This window comes from Agelaius tricolor, unplaced genomic scaffold (genome assembly GCF_023055355.1).
Source record: "Agelaius tricolor isolate 1412-34295 unplaced genomic scaffold, bAgeTri1.0.p SCAF_3, whole genome shotgun sequence".
In the NCBI taxonomy this organism is placed as follows: Eukaryota; Metazoa; Chordata; class Aves; order Passeriformes; family Icteridae; genus Agelaius; species Agelaius tricolor.
The window spans coordinates 35,599,908-35,626,972 of NW_027269263.1; the positions used below are offsets into that span (position 1 = coordinate 35,599,908).

At 39.0% G+C, this 27,065-nt stretch overlaps 1 protein-coding gene across 4 annotated transcripts; it reads left to right on the forward strand.

The window, feature by feature from the left end:
* Positions 1 to 4,829: 4,829 nt before the first annotated feature.
* On the forward strand, positions 4,830 to 26,851 carry MDM1 (Mdm1 nuclear protein). Of its 4 annotated transcripts, none has more exons than XM_071423467.1 (15): positions 4,840 to 5,087; positions 6,031 to 6,136; positions 7,281 to 7,633; positions 8,443 to 8,559; positions 10,361 to 10,504; positions 12,069 to 12,202; positions 14,278 to 14,377; positions 17,462 to 17,500; positions 17,866 to 18,041; positions 18,414 to 18,695; positions 20,481 to 20,626; positions 20,747 to 20,847; positions 21,755 to 21,995; positions 23,060 to 23,128; positions 25,330 to 26,851. In XM_071423467.1, the coding sequence occupies exons 1-15, from the start codon at positions 4,932 to 4,934 to the stop codon at positions 25,434 to 25,436; spliced, it is 2,271 nt and encodes a 756-aa protein (XP_071279568.1). In that variant the 5' UTR covers positions 4,840 to 4,931; the 3' UTR covers positions 25,437 to 26,851. The 4 variants fall into 4 exon arrangements, with proteins under 4 accessions (XP_071279566.1, XP_071279568.1, XP_071279567.1 ...); XM_071423466.1 differs by lacking the exon at positions 4,840 to 5,087 and adding an exon at positions 5,402 to 5,559; XM_071423465.1 differs by lacking the exon at positions 17,462 to 17,500 and having other exon boundaries at positions 4,830 to 5,087.
* The last annotated feature ends 214 nt before the right edge of the window (positions 26,852 to 27,065 follow it).

Below are 27,065 nucleotides of genomic sequence, written 5' to 3' on the forward strand. Positions count from 1 at the left end.
GGCTAGGGAATGATGCAGAGTTCCTTTAGCTGGGAATGTGTGGAGTAGGGATCAACTGCACAAGCCTTGCATTTGGAAAATCTCATTAACAAGACCCCAGAGAGCAACACGGAGCACTGGGCCTCTCCCTGGGACCACCAGGGGTAGGGCCAGGCTCAGCCTGTGGCTCCACACCTGCGTCCCCTGCAGCCAACATAGACACAAAGTCTTCAGCCAGAGATGGGTAAGGCCCTCCAGGAACACCCTCAGCTTCCTTGCTCACTTTCCTGGGTGAACATTACCTGGAGGAAATAATTTTTTGAAGAAACTCAAGATACATGTGTCACAGTGACACAGCATCTGTGTCACAGTGTGTCACATCTGCTGTAAAGGGACTTCAGGACTTTTGCCAACTGCTGTTTACACAAGACATTATTCGAATGGTGTCCCTGGGGGCTGCAGATGGGGAAGGAGGTTGAACACAGCTGTGGTTGCAAATATTAGATTTCTTTGTGCTCACATGTATGTCAGACAGAAGTGAAACTCAGACAATTAAGAAATTTCAGCTTTAGTAAGGACATGCTGACAAAATCATTAACATTTGATTTGTGTGGCACTGGATCACCTACCAGGCAGGAGCACATGATGGCACTTCTGGTGAATAATGCAGAGTACAGAGTTTGTTATTTATACTGTCTTTATATTGTCTGGGGGGAACTGGTGTGGTATGGATAGAATATACTCAAAACCAATAAAAACTGGAACACTTTTAAAGCACATTCAAATCCTGTGCCTAGAGCACTTTATGCCATAAGGCTGCAGCGTTGTGATGCAGTATTCAGTGCCCTAAAATATTCCTGTGTATTGCCTAACACAATACACTGATGTAAAGCTGATCTGCAGTAACTAAAGGCTTATACAGAATGTTCAGAAGCTCTTGTCCTTGTGAACAGCCACAACCGTGTGCCAGAACCAGGTACACAGTCAAACAGATTTCTTGCAATACCTAAATATAGGTAAGAAATACTAACACCAGCTGATGTGTGTGGGCAGACAAAGGCAGGAAAACAAGATTTTCATTCTGTCCTTCTGGGCTGTCTGTCCACCTCCTGAAGGATGCTGCCAAGAACAGCAGGGAAGAGGGATAGCTGCTCACATCCTGATTCCAAAAGAACATAAAGAACAATCTCCTTTGGACAGTGTGGCTAATTTACTTAATGAGTCTTCCCTTCTAAATGGCTATGAGTCAGCATCATGGAAGTGTGATTTCTTACTGATGTATGCATATAGCACCAATAGTGCTATAACAGATCATTGTTACAAATGGCATGCAGAGCAAAGTAAGAAATGAAAAATACCAAAGATTTCACTTAAAGTTCAGGATGTCTCTTACCAAATGTTTTCTTAATACAATATGGGGAATTCTGTCTGTCTACAGTGACTATTAGCTTCTTTGCCTTCCCTTTTGAAATTGAGTTGCATTACCTGGCCAACCCAGTAAAGCTTGCCCACCAAAGCCATGGTACTGTACTTGTGGCCCATCTCATGCTTCCATTGTGACAGTGCACTTACCAATGCATCAGATCATCCTGGGATAATACTCACACATCCTGTGTACAGGAGTTACTCCCTGAGGGGCTGTCAGAACAGATTATTTATGCCAGCATTGCACAATTTTGCTGCTGCAGTGCACAAATCTTATGCACCTTTAAAAACAGAAAGGAGATTATTTTTACAGTATGAACAGTCATGTCAACTGGTAATGACTGAGTGCACAGAGCTGCACACATATCACAAAGCAATGCCCTGTGCTCCCTACAGAAACAGACATCACTGTTGTTTATACCTACAAAGTGGGTGCAAGCTCCTTCACTGAAGGATGAGCAGCTGTGGCTTCTCTGTGCTCTTCAGGCAAACATTAGATCAAAATGACACATGCTCTCCTACTTTCTTTTAACTTCTAATGTAAAAAATGAAGTTGGCCATGGTTGCCCTTGCATCATCTACACACATTTGAGATACTCTGGTCTGCTTTTGAACCGGAATTCTACACTTTTTAAAAACTACCTTGTGCTTTTATTAAAAACAAAAAACCCAACCCTCATGATTAGCAGATATCAAACCATGGTTAGAAATCTCATTATTCTCACTTTAAAGAGGGAGGAATCAAGGGCTATGGATGCTGATTTCCAAAATGGTCTGATCTAAGACATTTTAGATCCAAGATCACCCTGGGTTGCCATGGAGGTTGTCAGCCCTTGGTTATGGAGAGCCCTGCTAGATGTGTCTGGCCCTGGGGGTTAAAGATGAAGTTCTCAAAGGCAGCCATCACTTTTGATAGTGTCTTGCCCTAAGAACATACAATGCACAAATAAGTAGATGATAGGTTGAGAGTTGGATCTGTCTATCCATATTTCATGTTTATGACCTCTTTTATAGCTATAAAGAAGAGCTATATAAGCTTTTTTGCTGTTCAGAATGAAATTGTACTAGAGAGACAGACTACTTTAAGATGATAAGAGTTAATGCTTTTGCCAAGCTCAGGGACATGAAGCCAGGATATCTTCAAATCCAGACTCCTGTAAGCAACAAAACACTGCCCTTTTAATGACTGCTGGATCAGCTGTGTCACTTGAAAAAAGGGATTGAAATGAGTTCTAAAATGAAAGTAGTTTTAACACTGCAGTTTCTAAATGGGTTGTAAAATAAGCTGGGACAAGTTTGCACAAGAAACATTTGCTCTTAAGAGTCAAACCATGGGATCTGAGCCAGGCCAGCTGTGCTACCACTCCTCCTTTACTCCTGAACCAGTGAGTGCCAGAAGCTACAGACTCTGAAGGTAGAAAACATGTTTCATTGCTCCTGTTTGATTCCCTTGAGGCTGACACATGGAGTGGAGCTGTCAGGCTTCACAGCAAGCTGTGTCTAGCCTTCTTTGGCTGCAGGGAGGGCTGCTGATACATCACGCTCTGAGTTTTGGCAAGAGACACCACCAGTGTTAAAACAAAAGGAAGAGACTTCAGGTTACCAGCTCCCAAAGAGAAGGATGCCTGCGGTATGTGAGCTTACAAGTAGTGAGAGAAACCGGTCACGGGAAGGTCCTGATTTAGTTAGATGTAATAATTAGCTGTTCACAGGCTGAAGTGAAAGTCTTGAAGTCAAGACTCAAGAGTATGGGTGTCAAGAGATAGAAAAGGTCAAAGATTGGGTCTGGACATATAGCAAAACGTGGTGAAGCTGATGGGAAAACAAACATGGGTCACAAATTACTAATTTGAAATTATATGCATAAAGAAAATCAAAAGAATTTTCTTATGGTTTACCAAAAGAAATTGTCACTTCTGATTAATTTGAAGAACAAAACCAAGATAATTTAAATGTGGAGTAAGAATCAGCAAGGCAAATTAAAATACTTAAATTTGCTCTATAGGAAATAAAGGAGGAAAATGGTCAACCTCTCAAGGGTTACAGAACTGTGAAGTGACTTGAACTCAAAACTACTTAGATGTGTAATGTAGCACAAGCTTTAAATGCTTATGGCTTTAAACAACAGGATCCAATAAATTATACAGACTGGTTACTGAGGGATAGACACTTACATCAGTCCCTGCAAGTTTATGTTCCAGAAAACTGGAAACAATCCTTTCCTGCTTTTCCACACTGTGAGTTTGTGAATGCAGTGCAACTTTTTCTACACACAGACCCATGTTTTCTTTATTCATTTATTTATTCAACTCTCATATGGAAATACTGTTACTGGCCTAAGCATCTTAGCATTCTTACATCATATTGCCTTGAATACCTGTATGTTCTGTAATGTGTATGAAGTGTCCCATATATATCAACAGTGATAAAAAACACGAGGTAAAGACACTAGTAGCTCAATGGTTGACATATTTATTGAAGTGCTTCCCCCACATAAGATATTCCTATCTCATAGCTATAAGGAGAAGATCTAAAATGCAATTTCAATCAGTGCATAAAGAGGGATGTGAATTCCATTGTTTCAGGATAATTTGTGTTTTATTTTAAAAAATAAAAAGAGACATGAAAAAATACAAAAATCTGCATATCAGGATGGCATGGTGTCCTACTATGTTTCTGCACTAAAGAATCAAATCCATCTCTAAATTCAGACAGCCCCAAACCATCTATAAAAGCATTATTGTAGTTCAGTAATTGAAAAACACCCTAAAAACATATGGAAATTATGTTTGGCCTGGTTTCCATACCTATCAAAGAGGAAAGATTTCTGGCAAACCTGGAATATGTATTTTGAACATTGTATTTCTGCCAGCTGGCTTTTCACATTCTGTAGCAAGTTTGCACACTACTTTAGAAAATGTACTGAACAAGACCTGATTGAAAATCATGAAATAAATCACTGTAATAACAAACCAAACATCTTTATATGGTGGACCTAGCTGTTTCAAGTGTAATCAGCAAGTAAATTATACCGAAACTGTTGTCTTGATCACGAAATTAATGAATAAAGATGTGTGAAACTTGAAAACACTATCAATGCAGCACCTTTCTTCCGCTCCCCCGCTGCTGTTCACATGGCAGAAGAACATTTTACTTTGCTCGCAAGCGTTTCATTACAGATCGGTGCTCTCCCCTGCCCCACATCGACAGTAACAAATTGTTGCTCGCTGGTTACACAGGGTCCCAGCGGACCTAAACTCTGCTTGAGTTGAGTGGGTCTGGCACTGCCATTACTCCTGTGCCTGGGAGAGGCCGGGGGCACAAAGCCCTCGCTCAAGAACAGAACAGAGCGGTTCTTTGCCAGAGCAGGCGCTGGGGACAGGGAGCACGGGGAGGGTCGGCAGCCAGGGCAACAGGGAGTGTAAACACATCGCCCGGGCCGTTCTCGGGCGGCACGTCCATCTCTGCGCTTTTCTTTTACCACCCTCTCCGTTCTTTTTAATGTGATACAGCCAAAACCAGTCAGGATGGAGATTAGCAGGGGGAAGGCAGGCAGAGAAGCGACCCCCGAGGGAAGAGCTGAACAAGAAGGTGGATTAGGATCTCCTGACCGGGTGGCGAGGTCGGGTGGAGTGGGGAAGGCGGACCGGCAGCTGACACGCCATCGCAGAGGCCCCAGAAGGGTAAGAAACTTGTTTTATTCCTTTCTCGAAACGCTGTTTTTGTAGCAGCGTAAAGCTGCATGCGTGGACACGTGATTTTTTTGTAACCAGGCGCCCAAGATCCCACAGGCCTTGCGATGCATTAACCCCGGGTGCCTCCCCGTAGTGCTTCCCCAGACACCCAGCCCGGCCGCACAGCGCCGTTACCGGGGCCAGTCTTTTAACGTGGACACCACGGCGCCAACAGCCCCCGGCAGCACCGCTGCGAGCGGCTCCGGTTGCCGCACGGCCCCCAGGGCCAGGCCGCTGGGGAAGCGGCGCGGCCGGGCCCTCCCCGCGCGCTCTGGGCGGCCGCCGCGCAGGCGCCCGGCGGGCCGAGGGGAGGCGGACCGGGCCGGGCTGGGCCAGCAGCGGGGCTCGGGCCGGGCCGGCAGCGGGGCTCGAGCCCCGGCAGTGCGGTGGCCGCGGCTGCACCATGCCCGTGCGGTTCAGGGTGAGCCGAACGGGAGCGGGGCCCGGCGGGGCGGGCGCGGCCCCGGGCGCAGGGGGCGGCAGGAGCGGGGCTGCGGCCGGTCCGGGCTAGCGGGGAAGGGAAGGGCCCTGCGCTGCGGCACCGGCCGGTAAAGGCAGAAGGAGTTCTGTCCTTCTGTCGGGTGACAGCGGGTCCAGGCTATTTTTGTTCTGGAAATCGTTTACTTGAAGACATAAGATACATGTTTGTGGTTTTGGTTTTTTAAAATTTTAAATTACTTTTTTGGTGCATGAAATGCTTCCAGGTTTTCTCAGCAATACTTTGTGTTCTCCGACGGGGGTGGGTTTGGAAGATGCAGAGCAGGCTGCCAGCTTAGCTCATCCTGCAGCAGCGTGTTGGTGATTTTCCTCCCTTCGGAGAGGTGTTACCGGCGGGAGCAGTGGAGCGGGATGTGCGCCGGTGGCTTGACAGACTCCTCTGTGTTTGCTGTAGGGACTGAGTGAATACAAGAGAAACTTCAAATGGAGGAGCCCAGAGTTTTGTAGCCCGTCCCAACAGCAGAAATCCTTGTGGGCAGGACTTCGGTCGGATCAGTTTGGTGAGTGCCCCTGGAAGCTGCCCCCTTGGTTGCAGCCAAGGCCCGGAAAGCTTTGCTGTGATGAGTGCATGGCCACAGTGAACTGGTGCTGTTTACAGTTTGTGCACTTTGCCATGAAATTAAAACTATAGTCTTAGTCATCATTTAGATAGAGTGTGATTTTGAGCTCCATATTTTTTATGGCTACGCTGAAACTTTCTTTTCAATTAGTGCTATTTATATAAACCTTGGGAAAAAAAGTGGTTTCTGACAAGCAGCATAAGCTCAAACCCAAACATGAAACACAGGTGCAGTGTTAACTCATCAAGGGTGTGTCGAGGGTGGGATTGCTTTATTTGTGATGTATGGAAATAGTAAATAAAATCCCATTTTTAAGGGGAGACTAACTTGGGGCAAAGTTTGATAGAGTAAAATTGTTATGAGCCTGACAGGTACAGCTAACTGAAAGAGAAGGTCAGCCACTACAGCAAAAGCCTTGTGATACTGTAGTGTAGGATTTAAGGATTGTAGACATTATCATGACAGGAAAGTGTGGGGATAGAAAGCAGGAGGAAAAGGAAATAGCAGTTGGATTGAAAGACCTGTAGGGAGCTAAAGAAGAGGAGTAAGCTGAAAAGTGATGACAACTGCAGTGCTTTGAAAAAGAGTAGTGAAAAATAGTAATTATTGTAGTGGCGCAAGGCAGAGTAAAAAAAAATTGGTGCTGTACACTGCAGCTGCACTATGCAGTCTGTGTAATTAGAGCACAATGCATTCATTCTTACAATAATAAGTGTTCTGAATTTTGGCCTTGTAATTAAGAACTGACTACTGGCAATAGGGTTGACCACATTCTTTTCACTGGCTGTTAGTTTTCTTGTTCATCTCCCAGAATCAATTTGCACAGGGTTGCCCTGTGTACGTTTTTGCTATATAGGGTTTAATCCAACATGATTCTGGAGCACCATGTTCCTGTCTGTTTAGTGGAAAGTCATTTGCAGATAGGAAAGAACACAGAATTTCACAGCCATGACTGTAATTCATAGTCTGTCACTGCTCCAAGCTTTCTAGAAGTCAGTTATGTGATTTCAGTTCATGGTTGTTATAGAGTGATATTATGTCTTCAGAGAATGTTTTTGTTATATCTAGTATGGCTTTTTCTCAGGAATCACTAGAGAACCAAAATTCATTTCCAAGAGAAGAGTACCTTACCATAATCCACAGATTTCGAAGTCCCTTGAATGGCCAGCAGACTGTGATTTGAATGACCAGCTGGAGACTGAAGCTGCAGAGTTGCACACTGTCCACGACAATGATAATGGGAATCAGGAAAAACTTAAAACACCAGAAGGACCCAGACTCCCCCCAAAAGTTCAGTCACATGTGGTAGATTCTGGTGGTGAAATAGCTCATGCCCTTGCAGAGAACAACATGAAGAAATCACCCTCAGAAGCTCCACCAAATCAAAATGAAGCATTTTCATCTCCAAAAAAGGAATCAGAAAAAATGGGTAATGGGGTAAGGGAATATGTTTGGTTTTTTTTTTTAATTGACCAGTCTAAAAATTACTAACAGTAATTTCATACCCGTGCTCAGCCTCTCTTGTCAAACTGTTTCACTCTTTTCTTGGTTTTGTATTTTGATATTCTTGTAGCTTCTTTGTTGGGAGAATAGTAAGTTTCTTAATTCAATAGAATTTGCTCTTCCTTTGCATCTTCAGAATGTGTCATCACTGCTGATTTCAATTTAACAAGGATTTAGCCAGTAATATGTAGATTTTGGGGTAGTTGACTATAATGAGAAAATGTACTTTTCATTCATTTTGTTCTTGAAACCAAAACCCAAACCATTGTTTTGAAAGTGTGTATTGAAAGATGTTTAAGTTGCAAAATATTGCAGGAAAGGGAACAATCATTGTGTGACCATGGTTTTCAGGTGAAGGAAGAGATGAGAATGTTGACTCCATGTTCAGAAGGCTTGATTTATTATTTTATGATGTATATATATTACATTATAACTATACTAAAAAGAAATGGAAAGGTTTCCTCAGAAGCTAGCTAAGCTAAGAATAGAAAAGAAAAGAATGATAACAAAGGCAGCTCTCTCAGACTCTGTCCGAGATAGCTCGGTCCTTGATTGGCCATTAAATATAAACATCCAAGATGGGCCAATCACAGGTGGACCTGTTGCATTCTACAGCAGCAGATAACCATTGTTTACATTCTGTCTCTGAGGCCTCTTAGCTTCTCAGAGGGAAAAATACTAAAGAAAGGATTTTTAGTGAAAAGATGTCCGCGACATCATTGTATTTTTTTTTTCATTGTCAGTTTCACAGAGCCCTTCAGAGGACAGCAGATGTAAATATCCCCAGAAATTCTGAATATCAAAGCCAGTTTGTCTGGAAGAATCCTAATGAAAAGTCACCAATACTTGCAGCTGAACAGGTAACATTACAGAATCCAAAAAGCAAATTAATACTTTCTTTTATGTATCAGCAAAGTTTACCTTTCAAAAAGATTTCCTTTTTTTTGCTCTTTTGGTGAATGAATGACAAACTTTAATGTTGTTACAATTATGCTACACTTCTCTATAGAGAGAAAAAAAAAGTATTTGTTTCCACGTGATTTTTTATTGTGGTCAGGCCTAAGTATTTGTTCTCCTTAGGCCTTACGTTTAGCTCTTTCCTGTTCTTCTGTTTGCATTAATTTACCTGTTTTGCCCCAATTTCTTATTCTCAGTCTCCATCTCTGTGCACGTACACTTCTAAGCCCTTAAATGTGTCTCTCTAGTGTTTATTCTTTCATGAGAACAGCTTATATTTAAAAGTGAAGGTTTCTGATTTTAAGATAGTCTTGTGACGTTTTAATACATTTCATGAGCTTTTGGGCTTTGTAGGGTTGAAAATGCTGCTTTTTCTGGTGAGACCACAAAGAGTAACTGAGTGTGAGACTGCTTTGTGTTTTCAGTTAACTGTTACTGGGATCTTAGGAGACTTAGGATACTTAGGAGACTCAGTTTTTAGGTCAGTCTACAGTGTAAAGCAGGCACTTCTGCATTTGTCTTCTCTTTCTTCAGTAAGATCTTCAGAGGCAATAAATGTTGATAACTAAGATAATCAGTATCCTGTCTTTTTCTGTTGGAGTGCCAAGCAGGTGGATTTAGTGCAAGATATGTTTCCAGCAGCCCCTTATCCAATGAAAACTCACTGAAATACATGATAGTACTATAGAGAAGCCAAAGGACCTTTTGAGGAAGAGGCAGTTTCCAGAAAGTCACCTTATGGAAAAAGTCAAAGAGAATTCCATTTGATTCTGTGTGCAATCAGTTTGATAATTTCTTTATTAATGCTTGTGAGCCTTGTGCTTTTTTTAGAAGAAAGACTTTTTTCCACAGCTAATGCAGAAGAAGAAGAAGAAGCAGTGAGAATAAGTCTGTAGGCACTATACATGCGTGGATAAGTAGAACCTAGGGAAAATTTAATGATAAAAATTATACATATTAACAAGTTGTTATTGTTCACTGTTGATATGATTGAGAATATACCTCAATACTGACAATCCCTTTCCCTTGAAGAGATTCTGTGAAAATATCAAAGTTATCCAAGTTAGGTTATAATTCAGACCTAAATTCTCATAGCAAATCTATGAAACATGTATGCTTCTCACATATGGCACAGTCTTGAAATTTGGAGCCCCATGACCACATATGAGGCAAATTCTCTACCTTGATTTATGTTAGTTATGTTAGTTGAAAAGACTATGTTAGTTGAAAAGTTCAACTATGTTAGTTGAAAAGAAGTGGATTTTAATTTGCCCAAGCTCTAAGTTTCCAGCTCTAAAACTCAGAGCAGTTTTCTGTTACTTATGGACAGGACATGTACTCAGGACTCATATGGAGGTTTTATGGCATGCCTTTAAAAAAACATGATCCTACATACAGCTCTGAAGGTGAACAAAAAAGAAAATAAACAAATAAACAAAACCTCTGATAGTAAATTTCAGTAAGAACAGTGTTTGATAACAGGTTTAACTGTGTCTGTCTTGGTCACTTTTAAATGTATTTAAATTTCTCTTTAATTTCTCCCAGAAGTTCATTAGTCTGCACATGCTATATTTTTACAGATGACTGTCTCTCTGCTCATATGTGAGTGTATTTGTGTGAATAAGTTAACAGATTTTGAAAATTTAGCCTTAAGATAAACAAATCACACTTTTTTCTTTGTTTTGTTTTCTTCCTTCCACGCAGCTGATTTGCAACACAAAGAAATCCATACCTCTGGTTAAACCTCCTGCCATTACTTCTGAAGCTGCATATGAGAGAAATTCCAAGGGGTCTCCTCCTGTTAAGAGTCCACAAGAGAGAGATGGTTCAGAAGAGAAAGAATTTCTGGTGTGTTAACAAGTAAATACTTCCCAGAAAGAAAAGCTTTAGTAGTAGTTCTGCAGTTTTGATCTGTTCTGTATGGGGGTGGGTTAAGGTTGAAATTATTTAGTGTTGCTAGTGACACTGGACTCAGTAGTGGTTTTGCTGAATGAGACCAAAGAGTTCTGTACAGCTCTGCTCTTTGGGGGCTCAGTAGTGGGTCTTCGGTAGAGCATTTTTTTTAGTTTTAAGTTTTTGAGTTTTGAAGTGATTTTACTTTTTGTTGTTGTTCCAAATTGACGCTTTATTTTTAGTTGTTAGAATAGTTTCTGCAATCTAAATCTCTGATTTATACTCTGATTGGTACTGTTGTTGTATCTTGGTGTGCAGTAGGGCTAGATGGGAGGTCTGGAACTTTTAAATTTCATAAATCAGAGATAGTGATTTTTCTCCTCACAGTGGCAAGCAGTATCTCTGTATTCTTTCCATGTCAGCTGACTTTGCTTCCACTGGGCATACATCTTCCTTTTTTTGCCTTTCTGAGTCAGCTCCCTTATGACCTGTTCCAAAAAGCTGTCATTCTGCTTTTTTAGGAATCTTCTGGCCTGGGTTGTACCAGCTGTGTGGTGCTCCCAGTTAATCTGAGTCTCCTCACCACCCATCTCTATTGCTGACAGAACAGAAAGGGCCATTGTGAGACAAGGTGTTCATGAGGACCACTGCTGGGCTAAAGGTGTATTTAGCATGCAGTGCCTTGGCTTAAACTAAGCCATTGGTACTCCTGAGGGGATTGTTGGCTTGGAGGCTTTATCATTTGAAACTCTGATCTGCCCAGTTCTTTAAATCCCATCTGGGGGTGAGAAATTTTATGTCCCCTTTTCCTTCTTAGTAAATATGAAAAAAGCTTGAAAAGCCTGAGGCTTTCAGGAAGCATTTATCTGGTTTTAATACTGGAATTTCAGGTCATTTTTCAAGAACAGCTAATAAATGAAGCAAGAGGAGTCATGAGAAGGGAATTTTTGTGAAAATGCCTAAAAACTTGTTGTTTATAGCAATACCTCATCTCTGATCAGTATCTTGAAAAGGTTTTGGGGGATTTTGGTGGGTTTCAAATTTTTTTTTTTAATTTGAATTTGAACAATATCTGTGAAGATCTCTAGCATAATTGGAAGTCATGCATTGCATTTCTGAAAGAATGAAATAATCAGGAAAAAAAATCTTTGGTGTAAAACCCAAGCAAATCAATCTAAACATTTATAAAACAAAATAAATATTTTAAAGTTTACCTTTTGGACTCAGGTTAGAATGTGTAGATATTGCATTATTTTATTTCTGTGTTTCATGTTGAAGTAATTCTGTAAAGTGGTCAAAATGGATCATCTAGTTAGCAGAATGTTGCACTCAATCTTAACTTTGGCATTTTGCTAGTTTATTTTTATCTTAAAAAAGAATGTGGTATTCTTGTTTGTATTAAATATTCAAAACAGCTAACACGAAAATTAATTGTTTGCAAGTGCTTGATGTCAAAAGAAATATGAGGGTTTTCAGATTGTTAGCTAATGTGGTATTTTTAAAATTATCTTTGCCTTAGAGTAAGAGGGAAGAACCGTTTCAAAAACCAGCAGAAGATGCAGCAAAACAAGGGAAATCAGAACAGAAACATCCTAAACAAAATAATAAGCAACATATCAGTCCAAAGCCCCTCACTTTACATACAAGTCGTGGGTATGTATAAAATAGGAAAACCTAGACTAGTGATTAGGTGTACAGTGGCCCAGTGTTTAGGATAATGGACTATGGACCTTTAACCACACCATGCTGCAGTTGCAGGGCCAGATGCTCCTTGCAGCACTGAGATTGAGCTGCTTGTGGGTACATCTAAACCTGATTTTAATTTCCATCCTCTTCTCTGGGCAGCAAAGTGGAAGCTTTGTTCACTCCTGTTCAGTTGAACCTTGTGATGCAATAACAGTAGTAGTAATGAAAACATGAGTGAAATAGAATCAGGGCAGTGCTGCTGCTTAACTTTCAACTGGTGCTTTGGAAGTCACCTTTCAAACTACTTTATCTATTGTGCCACTCCACACCTTAAAACTGTGGTGATTGTACTTGATGTCTGCTTATTCTGGTCTGTAAAGGCTTGTGTGCCTGAGTAACAAAAGCAAACACACAAGGTAAATGAAAGAAATCTGTCCTTTTTAGAGTAATCTGGGAAGCATGAAAATGAAGTGAAATTGTATGTTATTGAGTACTATCAGAGTATCTTTTTATTTTTGCCACATGGCCTACATTGCAAAAATTGAACTTGTATTTCCATTTCATACACATCCGAGATATGTCAAGAGCAATGAAAGCCAAGAAGTAGGCTTTAAAATGCATAGATTATTCCATCTCTCCTGTCTTTGTGCTTAATGTATGCCCCACCAATTGCTTTCATTCTTTGTGGCAGTGTTAAGGCATTAAATTGAAGATGGGAGGGGAGACTTACCTGTCTAAATGCTGGTGGATATTGGGATTTGATTACAAAATGATCACCCAATATTCTATGAAATAAAATTGGTTTATGGAAAAGGGAGAGGATATGGTATAGCTAAAACCTTTAACTACTTGGTTTTCATACTCTTTGCAGTAGATTGTAGTCAATTTTGCAGTGAGTAATGTGCAAAAAATTCTTGATCATTTACTGGGGCTCTTTTCATCTAAAGGCAAATTTCTGCCTCTTATGCCTGCAGTGTAGTAGCACACGACAAAATTCTCTTAAAAATCACTGAGTAAATAGCTCAAGTTCCCAATATGCAGACAGGATTGTTACTTGTATGCAAGCTGTGTTGCAATGCATGGCCTGCTTTTGCAGCAGAATGACTGGGATCAGGTTCAACAGTATTGTGTTTTTTGTGCTAGTCCATTGGTTTGGCAACCAAAAGTGAAGGATTTCTGTCAGTTTTGAATATAAAGGGTTTTTTTACCTTCGTAGTTTTCTTTTTACATTCATTTTATTCTCTGACTTCAGACTTTTATGACCTATTTCTGAAGAAGGATTGAAAAATAGGGCTTTTCCACCCTGTGCTGTATATATAAAAATTAAGTTGGTAATGTTCTGAAGCATGATTAAATCCAAAAATATCTTTAGATTTAAGCTGATACATCCACAGTTCAGTGCTTAAGGACTCGAAGTACTACTTACTGCCTCCTATAGGTTACATGATGTTAATTTTTCTGTGTTTGTATGTGTGTGGCAGAAGGGAAAAATGAACCCATCTTTTCAAGTACTGAGGCCTTTTGAAGATCAAAGCCAGTAGGACGTAGATGAATTATTCTGACCAGTGTTCTGGCAGTCAGATGTTTCCAGCAGCTCACCCCACCCATATGCAGTGAGCCTTTAAAATGGAGTTTATAGAAGGAAATGTCTCAGACACATTAATGCCAAACCATGCATTTTTACTTAAGTCACTGATGAAGGTACATTTAAATCAAGGTTCCACACTTTGCATTGAGGAAATTGAGGCTGATGTGTGTATTATGTTCTGGCTGTCAGGGCAAAAGCTTCTGGTGGAGGTGTTGCAAGGAAAAAGCAGTAGGAGTAAGTACTTGAAGGACCGCCAACTGTGAATGAGTATTTTTTACAGCTTTCCTCGTTGTGTTGGTTTGAGTTCTTGTTTGTGCCTGTGTTTTTTGTGGCTCACTGGCATTTAGGTGCAAGTATATTTATGCTTGTTGAGTAACTTTAAAAGTGCTCTTAAAGAGTATTTTGGATATCAAACTTTACTCTTTTTCTTTTCTCTTCATTCTTGATTTCTTAGGAAGATGAACACTGAATATAGGTCAAAATTTTTGTCTCCAGCCCAGTATTTCTACAAAGACGGAGTTTGGTCTCGTATTAAGAGTAAAGCTCACAACCAGGTGAGTATTCTTAGAAAATCTGAAGCCCGAGTATGCTTTGTAGTTTGATTTTTAGATGCAAAACTTTGAATTGTGTTATTTATAAGATACAGCTTTGAGATTGTAGTGCTCATGACTCAAGCTCCCAAAGGTGAGTATGCAAAGACAATTAGATTCTGACAAGTCAGTATAATACATAGGAAAAAGAAAAGAGATTATGAGACTAAAACAATTATTAATGTGTCCAAAGTGAGGGAGAAATTTTGTTTCCTGTACAGGTTCATTCAGGACAGTCTCTTGTGACAGGTAATGTTATTCTTGATGTTCAGCCCAGTTGTAATAAGCAGAAGTGTTCAAAATATGGGGTTGAATGATAGGAGATTCCAACCAAAATGTATCAGCCTAGGTTGGCTTTATGGTCAGGCTCAGTTTGGTAGCTTACCATGCCTGAATCCATTAAATGCAATCCACTGAATTCTGTCATACACAACATAAAATAGAGAACTTTTCTTGCAAGTTTCAGTCTGTGTATTTTCTTGTCGTTTATTCAGAAACTGCAATCCATGTTATACTGTACATGAAGTCATCTGACAGAGATGTGAAAATGCTGAGTAGCTTCAAGACCATAACATTTCTTAGCATTATTAAGTGTGATTCCTGAGTTAGTCAAGGAAATCAAAACCATTAATAGTGTGCTAAGAAACTGCTAGAGTCAATTCACTGAATTGACATAGTCTTCTCCTGATAGAGAAGATAGAGGAGCCTTTGTGAGCTGATAGAGGGAGCCTTTGTAGGGCATCTGTGTGGCAAATACTTGGAAATGTGAATTTCTTCATCACTTCGGACCACGGTGATGTGGAAGGTAGAACTGGAGGAAATGGTTCTAGGGTGCTGGGCTTTGAGAATATAGGTTCTCTTTGAAAATAAGGTTATCTGAGAATTGCAGGAGTAGTCTGGTAGCTTTCAGTTCTGTGTTTTCTTGCTAGATTTAATATAGCAAGTAATTTTGCTTTTAGCAAAAAGAAAGAATTTCAGAATATATACAGAGAAATGAGAAATAGATCTCAATATTTAAAGTATATTAAAGTATGGGATGATGCATAATCTGAGTTTATGTATGCGTGCATGAGACAATCCATTCTTTGTAAATAGCCTCAAGAGGATGTTAAAGGACTGAAAAGAAGCAATATTTTAATTTTTATATGCATTGATATATGCATCAGATTTACTGTAACTAAGATTGCAAAATTTTATGAACTATTGCACGCAGCCTAAGTGGTATAGTGAATATTTCTGTAGAATATTATGTCATTTTTCTGGCATATAATACTGTAATTTGTTGATGTTGCATCATGAAAGATTCAAACCAATAAGGAGCAGTGCTCAGCTTTAAGAGCAATTGAGTGGTAGGCAACTAAAGGGTGAGCCTTGGGATATGGTGTGGCACAGTCAGCTGGGAGGAGTCACTGCAGTACAGTTGAGGGAAAGAATGAGGAGACTGCAAGTGGAAGATGGATGGTCAACTTTACATGTGGCATTTAATTAGAGTGTATGAAAAATCAAGGATTTCCCACACTGTCAAGATATGTTTGGAGTGCATCAGACTTTTCCACAGAGATTTTCTTGCTGAAAAGGATTTGCAGGAAACTAGAAAGAAGTTGCTTGGCATGTGGGTGACTTTCTGTCCAAAGCAGGCTTTCTGGAGTTCTGAGTCCAAACAGGCAAATGCCATTATGGAATCCTGGTGTGACCTTAGCCATAGTGATTATTTGTAGGCTGCTTCTCTGCAATTTATTATTAAGTGTGCTTTTCAGCAGTTGACCAAAAAAAAGTCTTTTCTAATTATGCTTTTGAAAAATTAATGTGAGCAATTCGTAATTGCAGTTGGACTCCCTAGGGCCTGTGTCCTGCTGAGTCAATGCTGCCTGCTGAGATGCTGAAGGAGATGGTTGTCCTTTGTACTTCTTCACAATTCACAGGAGACTTAGTATTCTTCCTCCTCCTGCAGTACCCTGTTGCTCTGGATTTACATTCCTTCTGTTCTGGCTATCATAATTAATTTTTTATTCTTCTAGTTCAAGTGAGTCATCCAGTAAATCACTTGCACATCAAACTTCAAATTCTCTGAAAATGACAAGCGTATCTTTTTAATGGGCTATTCTTTGGAAGTTTAGTGGGTCAAATTGTGGGCTGTTAGCTGGATATCCATCTGCTGCATCCAGTTACTTTTAGTGGGATTAGCTGAGTTTAGCCCACAAACTCTATTCCTTGCAGGAGGAATGAAGTGAAATCTATCATGAAGAAAGAATAAAAAAGAAAAGCTGTGAAAATGTAGTAGAGGAAATGTTAGTATTACTTTTCTGCTCTTTGACAAATACTTATTTCTTGTGGACCATTTTTAGTAAGTCAGAATTCACACAATATCACAAAATTGTTTTTAATAATTTAAACATAAACTTCTTGGTTTTGCTTTTTCTCCCTGCACTTTAATTGTGTTTGGGTGAAGGACACAAGACAGCAAGTGTTTAAATGGTCTTAACTGTAAAAATGATGTTGTATACTGTTGGAAGAGGGGGGTTATCACTTTTACTGTTTTGGAGTAAAACTGACACCTGAACAGTTTTGTATCTCATTCTTGCAGTTACTGATAGCCTAGAAGGAATAATGTTGATGCTATGTCTTGCATACAATAGCACCCAGAATTCTTGTATTAATAATAACTTTTCACTAATGTTTATGTAGCTAGAGACAATTGTAGTGTTTGCAGCATACAAACTCAGTATTACACATACACACACAGGTCTATTGATTTGAATTTATTATAAGTTAGTGGGGAATGTATTTTTGAGTGTTGATATTTATAAATCTAAATTAACTTCCTCAAGCTTGGCAAAAAACTGGTGGAATTCCCATGCAGACTTTATTTGTTAGAGAGCTTTTTTCGAATCTCAGGGAGGCAGCATAGAGCTATGTTGGCAGATTTTTAGTATTTAGCTTCTTTCTTAGACTGAAGTAAAGTTACAAAGGTGATAATAACAATATCACTCTTGAGTGTTGAGAGGAAAAGTAAGAAATTGAAAAATAACTCTCTATTCTTCTCTTTAGGCATCTCAAAACACCCTAAATTCCATGTGGTATATGGAGGTTGGTTGCATCCAAGTTACTCTTTCAGTGTTTGGAGCACTGTGTCTGAGCACTGATGGAAAAACTAGAATCCAGCACTAAACTTATTCATAGTTACTGCATAAATTTTTGTGCTTTTGGAATGAGTAATTGCCAATTTCGCTTTGGCTTCATGGCTCAAACATGCTTACTGAATATATTATATTTGCTTTCCTCTTCTTACATGTACTGTGGCATGCAATGCAACGTTTGTGCTGTGGCTGGCCCTGTATTATGTATTATAATTTGCTTTTCTCTCCTAGCTGCCAGTAGCTAATGCAAATATTTATAGTAGCCTAATAGTGAAGTTTAAACAGCTGTGAAACTTACAGAACCTTGATGTCTAGGTGAGAGAGCTTCGAGAAAGAGCAAAGGCTTACAGGCAACGAGTAGAGGGAACACACTTCTCCCGATACCATTTCAATCAGATCCTGTCTGATTATAACAGTCTTTGGGATGTGTCCTCAACTTCCAGTTCAGAAGAAGGAATCAGCAACAACATCAGAGCTCTAGATCTTGCTGGGTAAGGTTGTCATTCCTGCCTGTTATTCTGCAGCTTTGAAACTGAGCAAAATGCTGAATATAGGCTTGTATGGAAGTAGTTGTTTTTTGAGTACTTCTCATAATCTAATTTGCTGGTTAAATTGAAAATACAGCCCTAATTTACACTGCATTTTTGGAAAGAGTCTTCATAAAATCTAGTTTGAAAACGGGATGTGCTTAAGCATCAAATAAAACTGCAGTGGCAATTTAACCATTCATCATGTCAACCATACTAGTTTTTAATGTCTGAGCTGTTGTTCTTGCAAAGAACTGAACTGGATGAATATGTTCTGTACAGACACGTGTATTGTGCAAATCAGAGGTACAAAATGCTGTGTTCTTTCTTACCCAGTGTTTCTGAAAAAGAGGCTGCAGCAAGCCCTGAAGTGCTACAGCAACCTGACTCCAGAGAACAAGCTCATCAGGACAGCACAAAGAAAAACATGTCAGATGCTTTAACTGTTCCAGTCAAAAGACGTTTAGTTTGGGATGAACAAGAAGGTACTGAAGAAAGAGAAGATCAACAATTAACAGAAGAGAAAGAGGAAGAAAAGTCAGATGAACAGGCTGCAGTCATGGCCCAGCAATTAGAAGAAAACAATAAGGATGCTAAAGAAGATAAGAAAACTGAAGGGTAAAACGGAATGGTTTTTTGATGTGTGTATATATATATATATATATATATACACACACACACACACACACACACATGTGTATGTATATATATAGATATGTGTGTATATATATATACACATGTATGTATACACACACACACGTATATATATATACCTACATTTGTAGGTTAAATAGTTTTTTTATCAAAGTGTAAATTGGTGTGGTAGTATTTCTGTTTTGAACAGTACGATAAGGAATGAGAAGGTTTAAGACACTGAGCTGGTTGAGGGAAGTGGACCTATGATTAAAAATACTGTATTTCTAACTTGCAAGACAGAAGTTTCTAAAATCATGAATGATTCTAATTGTTTTCTCCAAAGCTATGAAATACGCAGTATGGGCCTCTTAGAACAGACTGTTCATTACACAGCAGCCAAGTTCAGTGAAAATTAAAGTTCATGAGTTGTTTCAAGTTGACAGTGTAGAATTTGATAGGACAGGATACATGCTAATACTGTACTTAGGCATCTGTTTTTCTTAAAAATTTCATGGACAAAGATTAAGGACTTAGGAGAAAAAAAATAACTAATATCCAGTAATCACTGGATCACATGTTACAAGCAGTGGGAAAAATGTGGAGGGGTGTGCCCAAACATTGGGAGATCAGCTCAGTATGTGCATAGTACAGTATTTGACATTTGAGAGATCCAAATTGTATCTAGTTTCAGAAGTCACTGGCTTTTTACTGTGCAAATTTTGCATACCTTTTTTTTGTAGAACAGTATTTTAGTTTGATGGACATATAATTCTGAATAGCTTTGACCCTTGTAGCCATTTCAGCTACACATTTTGTATTCCTCATTGCATTTTTTCTTTGGTGTTGCAGCACTAATCAAAGATAAGAAATTGTAATTGTCTCCATTTGGAGTAATACCATGTATTCAAACAAAAAAAAATTGAGATGTTAGACTTGAACAGATATTAAATGCAGGCTTTCAAAACCATCACCTAGAAACCTTTCTAAGTTTCTATTTAATTCTAGAAATAGTCTAGTTCATAGATGTCTCTGATTGACATTGTCCATTTTCTGTCATCTTGTTATGTGTGTTCTGAGATGTGCACTGGACTCAGCCATGCAGAGCAGTTTAATTCTTGCATGTTACACCTTCTTGAGAGCTAGAAATGAGGAATTCTTTGCCTAGATGTGTCTATCATGTACTGATAGAATCAGGTTTGTGGATATGCTGCCACCTCCTTTTGAAATGCACGTGGAGGCAGAGGACTGAAGTGGTAGTGCTGATGTGTATTATATATACATATATAATGTATGATATATATATTTACATCATATGATGATGTGTATCTAATCACCTAGGGGCTATAACCATTACAGAAATTTGGGATATTTGGCTTCAGTTCCACCACATTGACTGAAGGATGTCAAACCCACACTCCCACCTCTTAGGCAGCAATCATGTTCAAAGTTTTTCTGGGTTCACAGTTTTCCAGCCCTGCTACTGAGCCTCTGTATTGTGCAGCAGTATGCTCAGGGTTTTTCAGGACAAAGAGAGCCTGGATATATAGCTTGAGATTGTTCAAAATACAGAAATTGAGGCTTAAGAGCTGGAATCCAGGACTCCCCTTGGCAAGTGAATGTTTTAGCTACAGGCTGTTGGGGTGTTAAGGCCTTAACTGTCTTGCCTTGGGCTTCATTGTAGGAATGGATTGGAAACAAAGCTTGAGTGCAAGACTCCTGAGTCCTTCCTTAGCTAATCCTTTAATCATTACTCATTTTTTTTTTCAGTGAGAATGCCTTAGTATTGAACACTTCTGCAGCTGTGTCAGATTCTTCTGTATCCTCAAGGAAAGGCAGCAAGCACCCCACTCTGAAGCTGAGAGCTCTTGCAGGAGCCCCGAGGACTCATCATAATCACACTACCCCAGCTGTTGGTAAAAACACTTGTAAATGCAATGCAATGTTTCAAGAACTAAAGAAAAAGTACATAATTGAATTAATTTATTATGTTACTTAATGAAATAAGGCATTTTTCATCTTTTCCAATACAATAGGAGGTACTGTTCTAGCATCTGCTCCTAAGTTCAAGTCTTCATCTTCACCTCAGAGAAGGCAAAACTTAGCAGCAAACCCTACAAAAAAAGAGTCCTTCCAGGTGAGCCAGAAAACAGACTTACCATGATGAATTTTAAGTGCTCTTTTAAAGTAATAATTAATAATTTATTTAAGAAATCTTTTTCTTTAGTTGTTAGTTGCTGTCTTAAAATTGTCAGTATCTGTGACTAAAAAAGGCATGTCTGAATACTTAGGGTTTTTTAGGGTGTCAAACAAATGAGTTGAGACTACTGGAGTGAGATTAGATATGTTTCATTTTGCCCTCTTTGGCTAAATGCACAGGATCCATTTACAGAAAAATAAAAAAGTTGCCAGTAGAATTTTCCCTTAATGTTACTGTAGCCATTGATATATGGCACAACTCCAGATTGCTTGAGTTGGAAGAAATTCAAGAGGGAGAGGTTGGGTGCTTATTTAAAAGGTAGGTTAATGTGCCATAATAGTTTCACTTTTCCATTACTTCTGTGCTGCTTTTACTTTACTTGCAGCTTTGGTAGTTACTTAAAGAAAAATAGAAACATTTAGGAGTAGTTATTCTCAAAATTTTGGTAGTTGTTTGTCAAGTTGTGCTTGCACTGTGTTGTACAAAGAGATCTACCATTTGACTGCATACATCCTCTGCAGTAAGTTCTGTAACAGAAGCAGGACAATTGCATGAGTTGATTATGTAAAATCTAAAAAATCACACTTTTAGAAAATAAGCTCTTGGTTTGATCTGATTAGATTACTTTCAGTCCATGTTAAATACTTTTTATTAGGAACAGATTTTCTTTACACTCACAAGCTTGGAATACTTTTTCTTTTAGTACTTGCATGAGAAGTATAAAATTGTACAGTCAACATTTGCTGCATATGTGAGAGTCTGTACTTGGAGACTGTATATGAGATGTTGTGGTTTTGTGCTTTTTATGATCCTTCCTTTTTTTTCCTTTCTATTACGTTTGTAGCCTGATGTGAAAATGGAAGCCACTTCACTCTTTAACTCTGCACCTGCTGGGCTGGGAACTGTGGATCCTCTGCCACTTAGGCAGGATCAGTGGCCTCATAAAAGGGTTGCTGATGAACAAGTTTCTCTTGCTTCAGCCCATCAAGAGCAGTCAAAGTCAGCAAAAAGCTGCTCTGTGCCTTGCTGGAGTCCCTCTCATCGTATTCAAGGGACTCTTAAGGATCCAGAATTCCAGCATAATGGTGGGTTTTGTTTATTAAGTCTGTGTTAAACTGATGCAGGATGTAAGTGACTACTGTGCAGTGCTTAGGCCAAGAGGTGCTGAGCTTGCTGCCTTACAGTATCTACAAAGATTGTGCTGTTTAAAAACAAAAGCTTTTTAACTATATGGTTTGTTAGTCTTGCTGAGGAAATGTGTACAACATCCATCTTAGTTTCAGATTCCACTGATATCACTGTATTACAGTGATCAGTTTGTTGTCTGATTTTGCTTTATTAATTTCAATAAATACTACTCATGAGAATAATTTGGTTTAGCATGAACAGCTCTAAATTTTAATATTTAAGCTGCAACTGGATGGTGTGACACTCTTCCAGCTGCAATTGCTAACTGCAGTGTGTAAGTGGGACCTCTATGATGTAGTATTATTTTGGAAGAATAGTGGATTTCTGAGAGGTAAGCTGCTTAAAATTATTCCTGCAGGATAAGGAAACTAGAAAACTATGTCTATAAGGTTTATTGGATATTGAGAAAAACCTTTTCTTGGCTGAGGAGGGATTTGTGCTGAAGCATTTCAAAAGTGTTTAACAATGTTTAAGAGTACTGGGGATGTAAATTTGATAAAGAAAAGACTTCTTGTCCTCTTAGTCTCCATTCTGGTAAGATTTCCCACAGCTGCTTCAGGTCCCACAATGCTTGGACTTTTGATTACAGAGATTAGCTAAAAGAAGTATTTCTATTCTAGAACAGGACATGCAGTTGTCAAGTTAAGCAGGAAGGTGAAATGCAGATAATTTCCTCAGAAAGGTTAAAATTTGCTGGTTTCTAGTTCTGCACCTTGAGTGCAGTTCATTAAGTGACTTGTAGCATGTACCAAAGAATGGTGTCTTGAGAAGAATGCAGTGGAGCAAGATTATTTTACCTCATCTTAGGGTAAGGAGTCTGGTAGAATTTTCCTGCGGGCTATTTATAAGACTCTTGTTTTGGAAATAATGTTACAAAATTTTTAGATGGTCTAAAATTAAATATTATCTTTGGTCTGTTTTGAAATTATTCAAAACTGTGCCTTTTGACTTTTTGTCCTAGGGAATCTTGGCAATCCAAAAGCGAGAACTTTCCAATTGCCCCTTCGGGAAAGAAACCGTAATGATGAAGGTATTTCTTGTCCCAAAGTATTATTGTAAATCATGTATGTAGCCTAAATAAATTTTAACTTCTGCATTAATGTGAGATGTTTCTGAATGCAGTAAGTAATGCTGGTTTATGTGCTTGCCTGAATAGCTGTGGTATATTTTATCAAAATAATTTGAGCATGTTCAACCTAGTAATCTGAAGTAGGAATATGAAGGTTTAGGGAATATGATTAAACCATTAAATGTGGCTGAAAATTAGCAGACCATTGTGGCTCTCGATATGGTTACTGTAGGTTGGTTAGTTCCATACCTTAAATTGTTTCCTGCCCACACATTTTTAAGCTTTTGTGTTGATAGCGACCAAGAGAAACTGCAACACGGCCCAAATTGCAGCTGGAGTAACTTTGGTTGCAACTTAAGGTAGCACAAACTTCAGGATAAAGGTTTTGCATCTGAGACTTTAGCCCCAGATGTGCAACATGAAATGATCCCTCTTGACTTTAATTTTCCCACCTGTCCTCTGCTCAGTGTGTTAGGGGTGCTGCTATTCTGATTGGTGTTTTGGGCTTTTTTTTAATGTTTATTTTAAAGTTAATCTACGAGAGCAGCCATTGTGCAGCTGCATCTTCTTGGCCTTTTTGTGGGCAGACACAAATAAACTCTTTCAGTAGCATGAGTCAACCAAAGGCACTGTATCTGCCATACACTTTTTCTTAGTGTGGTGTCTGAAGTTGAGCCTGGTGTGGTGCTGTGCTAGTTGCAATCACCTGGTTTGGTTCAGCTCAGACTATGGCAGAGCAGGTTTATATCTGAATCTGATTGCAGTTTATTTATAGTTATACCACCAAAAGCTTATTTTTGTACCCCTTGGCGCTTCTTTGCTCCTTGGGTTTTAACCAAGATTCAGGCTGATTCTCTGTTTTACTCATTGCAGTTGGCTGCAAAATATGTGGGTGGTGCAGATGGCTCAGCCAAGCTTCTGTGCAACTGCATAAAACATGCAAAATCCTGTAGTACTCTGCAGCTTGCTGCACACAGATTGCTGCCCACAGCTTAAATGCTGTAGCTGCTGTTTCTTTTTTATTTTTCCCTGTGAGCTGAATGGTACTGTATGAACTTGCAGAAACAGGTGAAATGTGCCAGCTCCCAGATACTTTGTATGCCCATATTTGTTCAGGTACAAACTTGGGAGTTATTCCAATGACATGTCGGTTTGCAGAAGTGCAGTTTGCAGTTTTCTTATACATGGGAATATAGTTGTTATACATAGTGTGTGATCCTGTTACAGGCTGTTAGGTTCACTGTATTTTAAGAATTTAGAAACTCTGCTGAAAAGTTAATTCAAACACTGACAGAATATTGGTGCTGTTTGGATTGAATTGAGGAGTTTTTCCTGGATTTTTTTTTGTTGGTGACACGTCTGGTGGCTAGTGATACAGTTCTTTCTAATCCATTGCAGGAGAATGCGTGTAATTAAGGTCATTTTTCATAGAGGCCATCTTGACAGACCTGTAGCAACATTTTAATAATGCTGTTGAAGAATTATAATGCTCTTTATCAGGCAAGCAACATCAAGACTGATTAGTGTTAGGAGTTTTACTGTGTGTGAAATGGACCCTGTATTTCAAAGGAAGACCCTCCAAAAGTATATTTCTAAGGCCTGCTTCTTCTTGTCTTTGTGGTAAACTTCTGTTTTCTTCAGAAGACATGTTCCTTTTAACAGCTTTTGGCACACTAGCTGGATTTGGCACAGAAGGGCTCTTCTTAGCAGCATGGGTTCTGATATTTTAGTCATATTATTCTAAGGTTGTCTGCTTTGCTTGAAGCAGTGGATTGCTTTCAAGAATATGTCATTACCAGAGTGTAATCTATATAGATTTCAGTGGCAGAGGAACAATTCCTGAGGTCTTCTGACTCAGGAGAGTAAAGATCAAGGTGGCTTGGAGAATTGGGCAATTCCCAGGTGAACAGAGGGGTCTCATTCTGGAGTTTCTCAAGAGGTGGGCACGTAACTCTCTTAAACTTACCTAACATACTAGAGGCTTCCTTGTGAGTCTCTTCTCCAGCGTGTCAGTTGCCAAGTAATTGAATTGAAGTGTATTGTGATACTATTTTAGCATCCATTGTGAAAGAGGGCATAAAAAATATTCAAAAAAAATGTCAGCTGTGTTTGAATATGTATGTTTAATCTTCCTATTTACTTTTTCCCTTGCGTTACCACAGATGACAGGCTGTCTCAGATTTCTGCTCGCTCAGCAGCATCTAGTTCTCTTGCTTCTCAGATCCTGGAACGAGCTCAGAAGAGGAAGGATTTCTGGGGCAAGGCATAGTCTCTCCTTCCTGTTGTATAGAAACTATTCAGTAAAATGATTTATTTTGTATAGCTTGTAGTGTACATTTTAAAAAATTGTGATTGTTGGTTTCACACAGCATCCTTTCACTTAGCATTGATACTTCTCAGATCCTGGAACGAGCTCAGAAGAGGAAGGATTTCTGGGGCAAGGCATAGTCTCTCCTTCCTGTTGTATAGAAACTATTCAGTAAAATGATTTATTTTGTATAGCTTGTAGTGTACATTTTAAAAAATTGTGATTGTTGGTTTCACACAGCATCCTTTCACTTACCATTGATACGGCTCAAGTTTTAGGACCTGGCATCCCAATTGAAAATTAAGTATTTAAACTGATGTTGTTGAAAATTAACGTTCTTTATATCTGAGAGTTAGGTCTTAATTCACTCTGTTACAACAGCCTTGTGAGGCTTTTTTTTACAGTGCCATGTCACCTTTTGACACTGAGATAATTATTTTTTTACGGAACCTGTGTGTGACTTTTCAAGGTATTTGCTGCAGTCATGCAGTATGACCTGGACCAGTATTTAGGGGCAACACCATCGTTCATCAAATATCTCAGTTCCTTTATTTTATCAAGTTATCTTAAGGGCAGCTGTGGTATATGCATTTATGTTACTGTATGAATTGTCAGCATAACACAGTGCTGTAACAAAGAGTTACTTTTACTACTTACTACTGTTAACCTTTTACCAAAAAATTCTAATTTCTTAATGACACTTACATAGATTGTCATTAACTGTAGAACACACAGGAGTTTAAGAAAAGCGAAGCATTATGGTTTGTTCACTGTCCACAGGTTTTTGGCCAGGATGACTGTCAGAGTTCAGAGTGTACAATACTGCAATTTGTCAGCTATACTAATATGAATGCTTGTCTCGTCAACTAAGAGCCATGTTAATTTCAGCTTCTCTAGAAAAAGCAAATTCAGCCACCTTAACCAGTGGTGTTCCCCAGTTCCACTTCAAACTCAGGTATTTAGGACTAGTGATCTCTTCAAATAAACTCAAAAGAATGTTTTTTTTCCTTGACTTTTATATTTTAATTACCTCTTATCTTAGTTTCCTGTTTTGAGGAGACTGATTATGATTGTTACATTATGATTGTTACATGTTGCATTATGATTGTTACAGTGAAAAGTGTCTGTGATTTATGCTGACAGCTCATTTTATCTTTCCAAGTGATGCAGACAAGATAAATGAAGTAGAGGAAATATGTGGCTAGCAAGCAGTTTAGTTCTCTGTGTGGCTTCAGGTTTTAATACTACTTTATTTGAAAATTTTGTACAAGAACAATTTGAAATTTGTACACACTTGATTGCATTTTGATTTTGTATGTAATTATGTATGCATATTACTGAAAATAAAAATGGTTGTTTGCTTTGTTTCTATTTAAGTCATGCTGGATAATTTGGCAGAGCCTATTACATTGGCACTTCTCTGTTCTCTGTTTCACCTGTTCAGCTCGAATATCTGCAGACTTAAGAAAGACGTTACCTCAGAGCTGATCTTCAGAAAGAGTAATTTATTGAAGCTAGATATGTTGACCCTAGAAATCAGAACTGGCTACAGGTATTCTAAATGGTGACTTGCAGCAGATGGGTGTTACA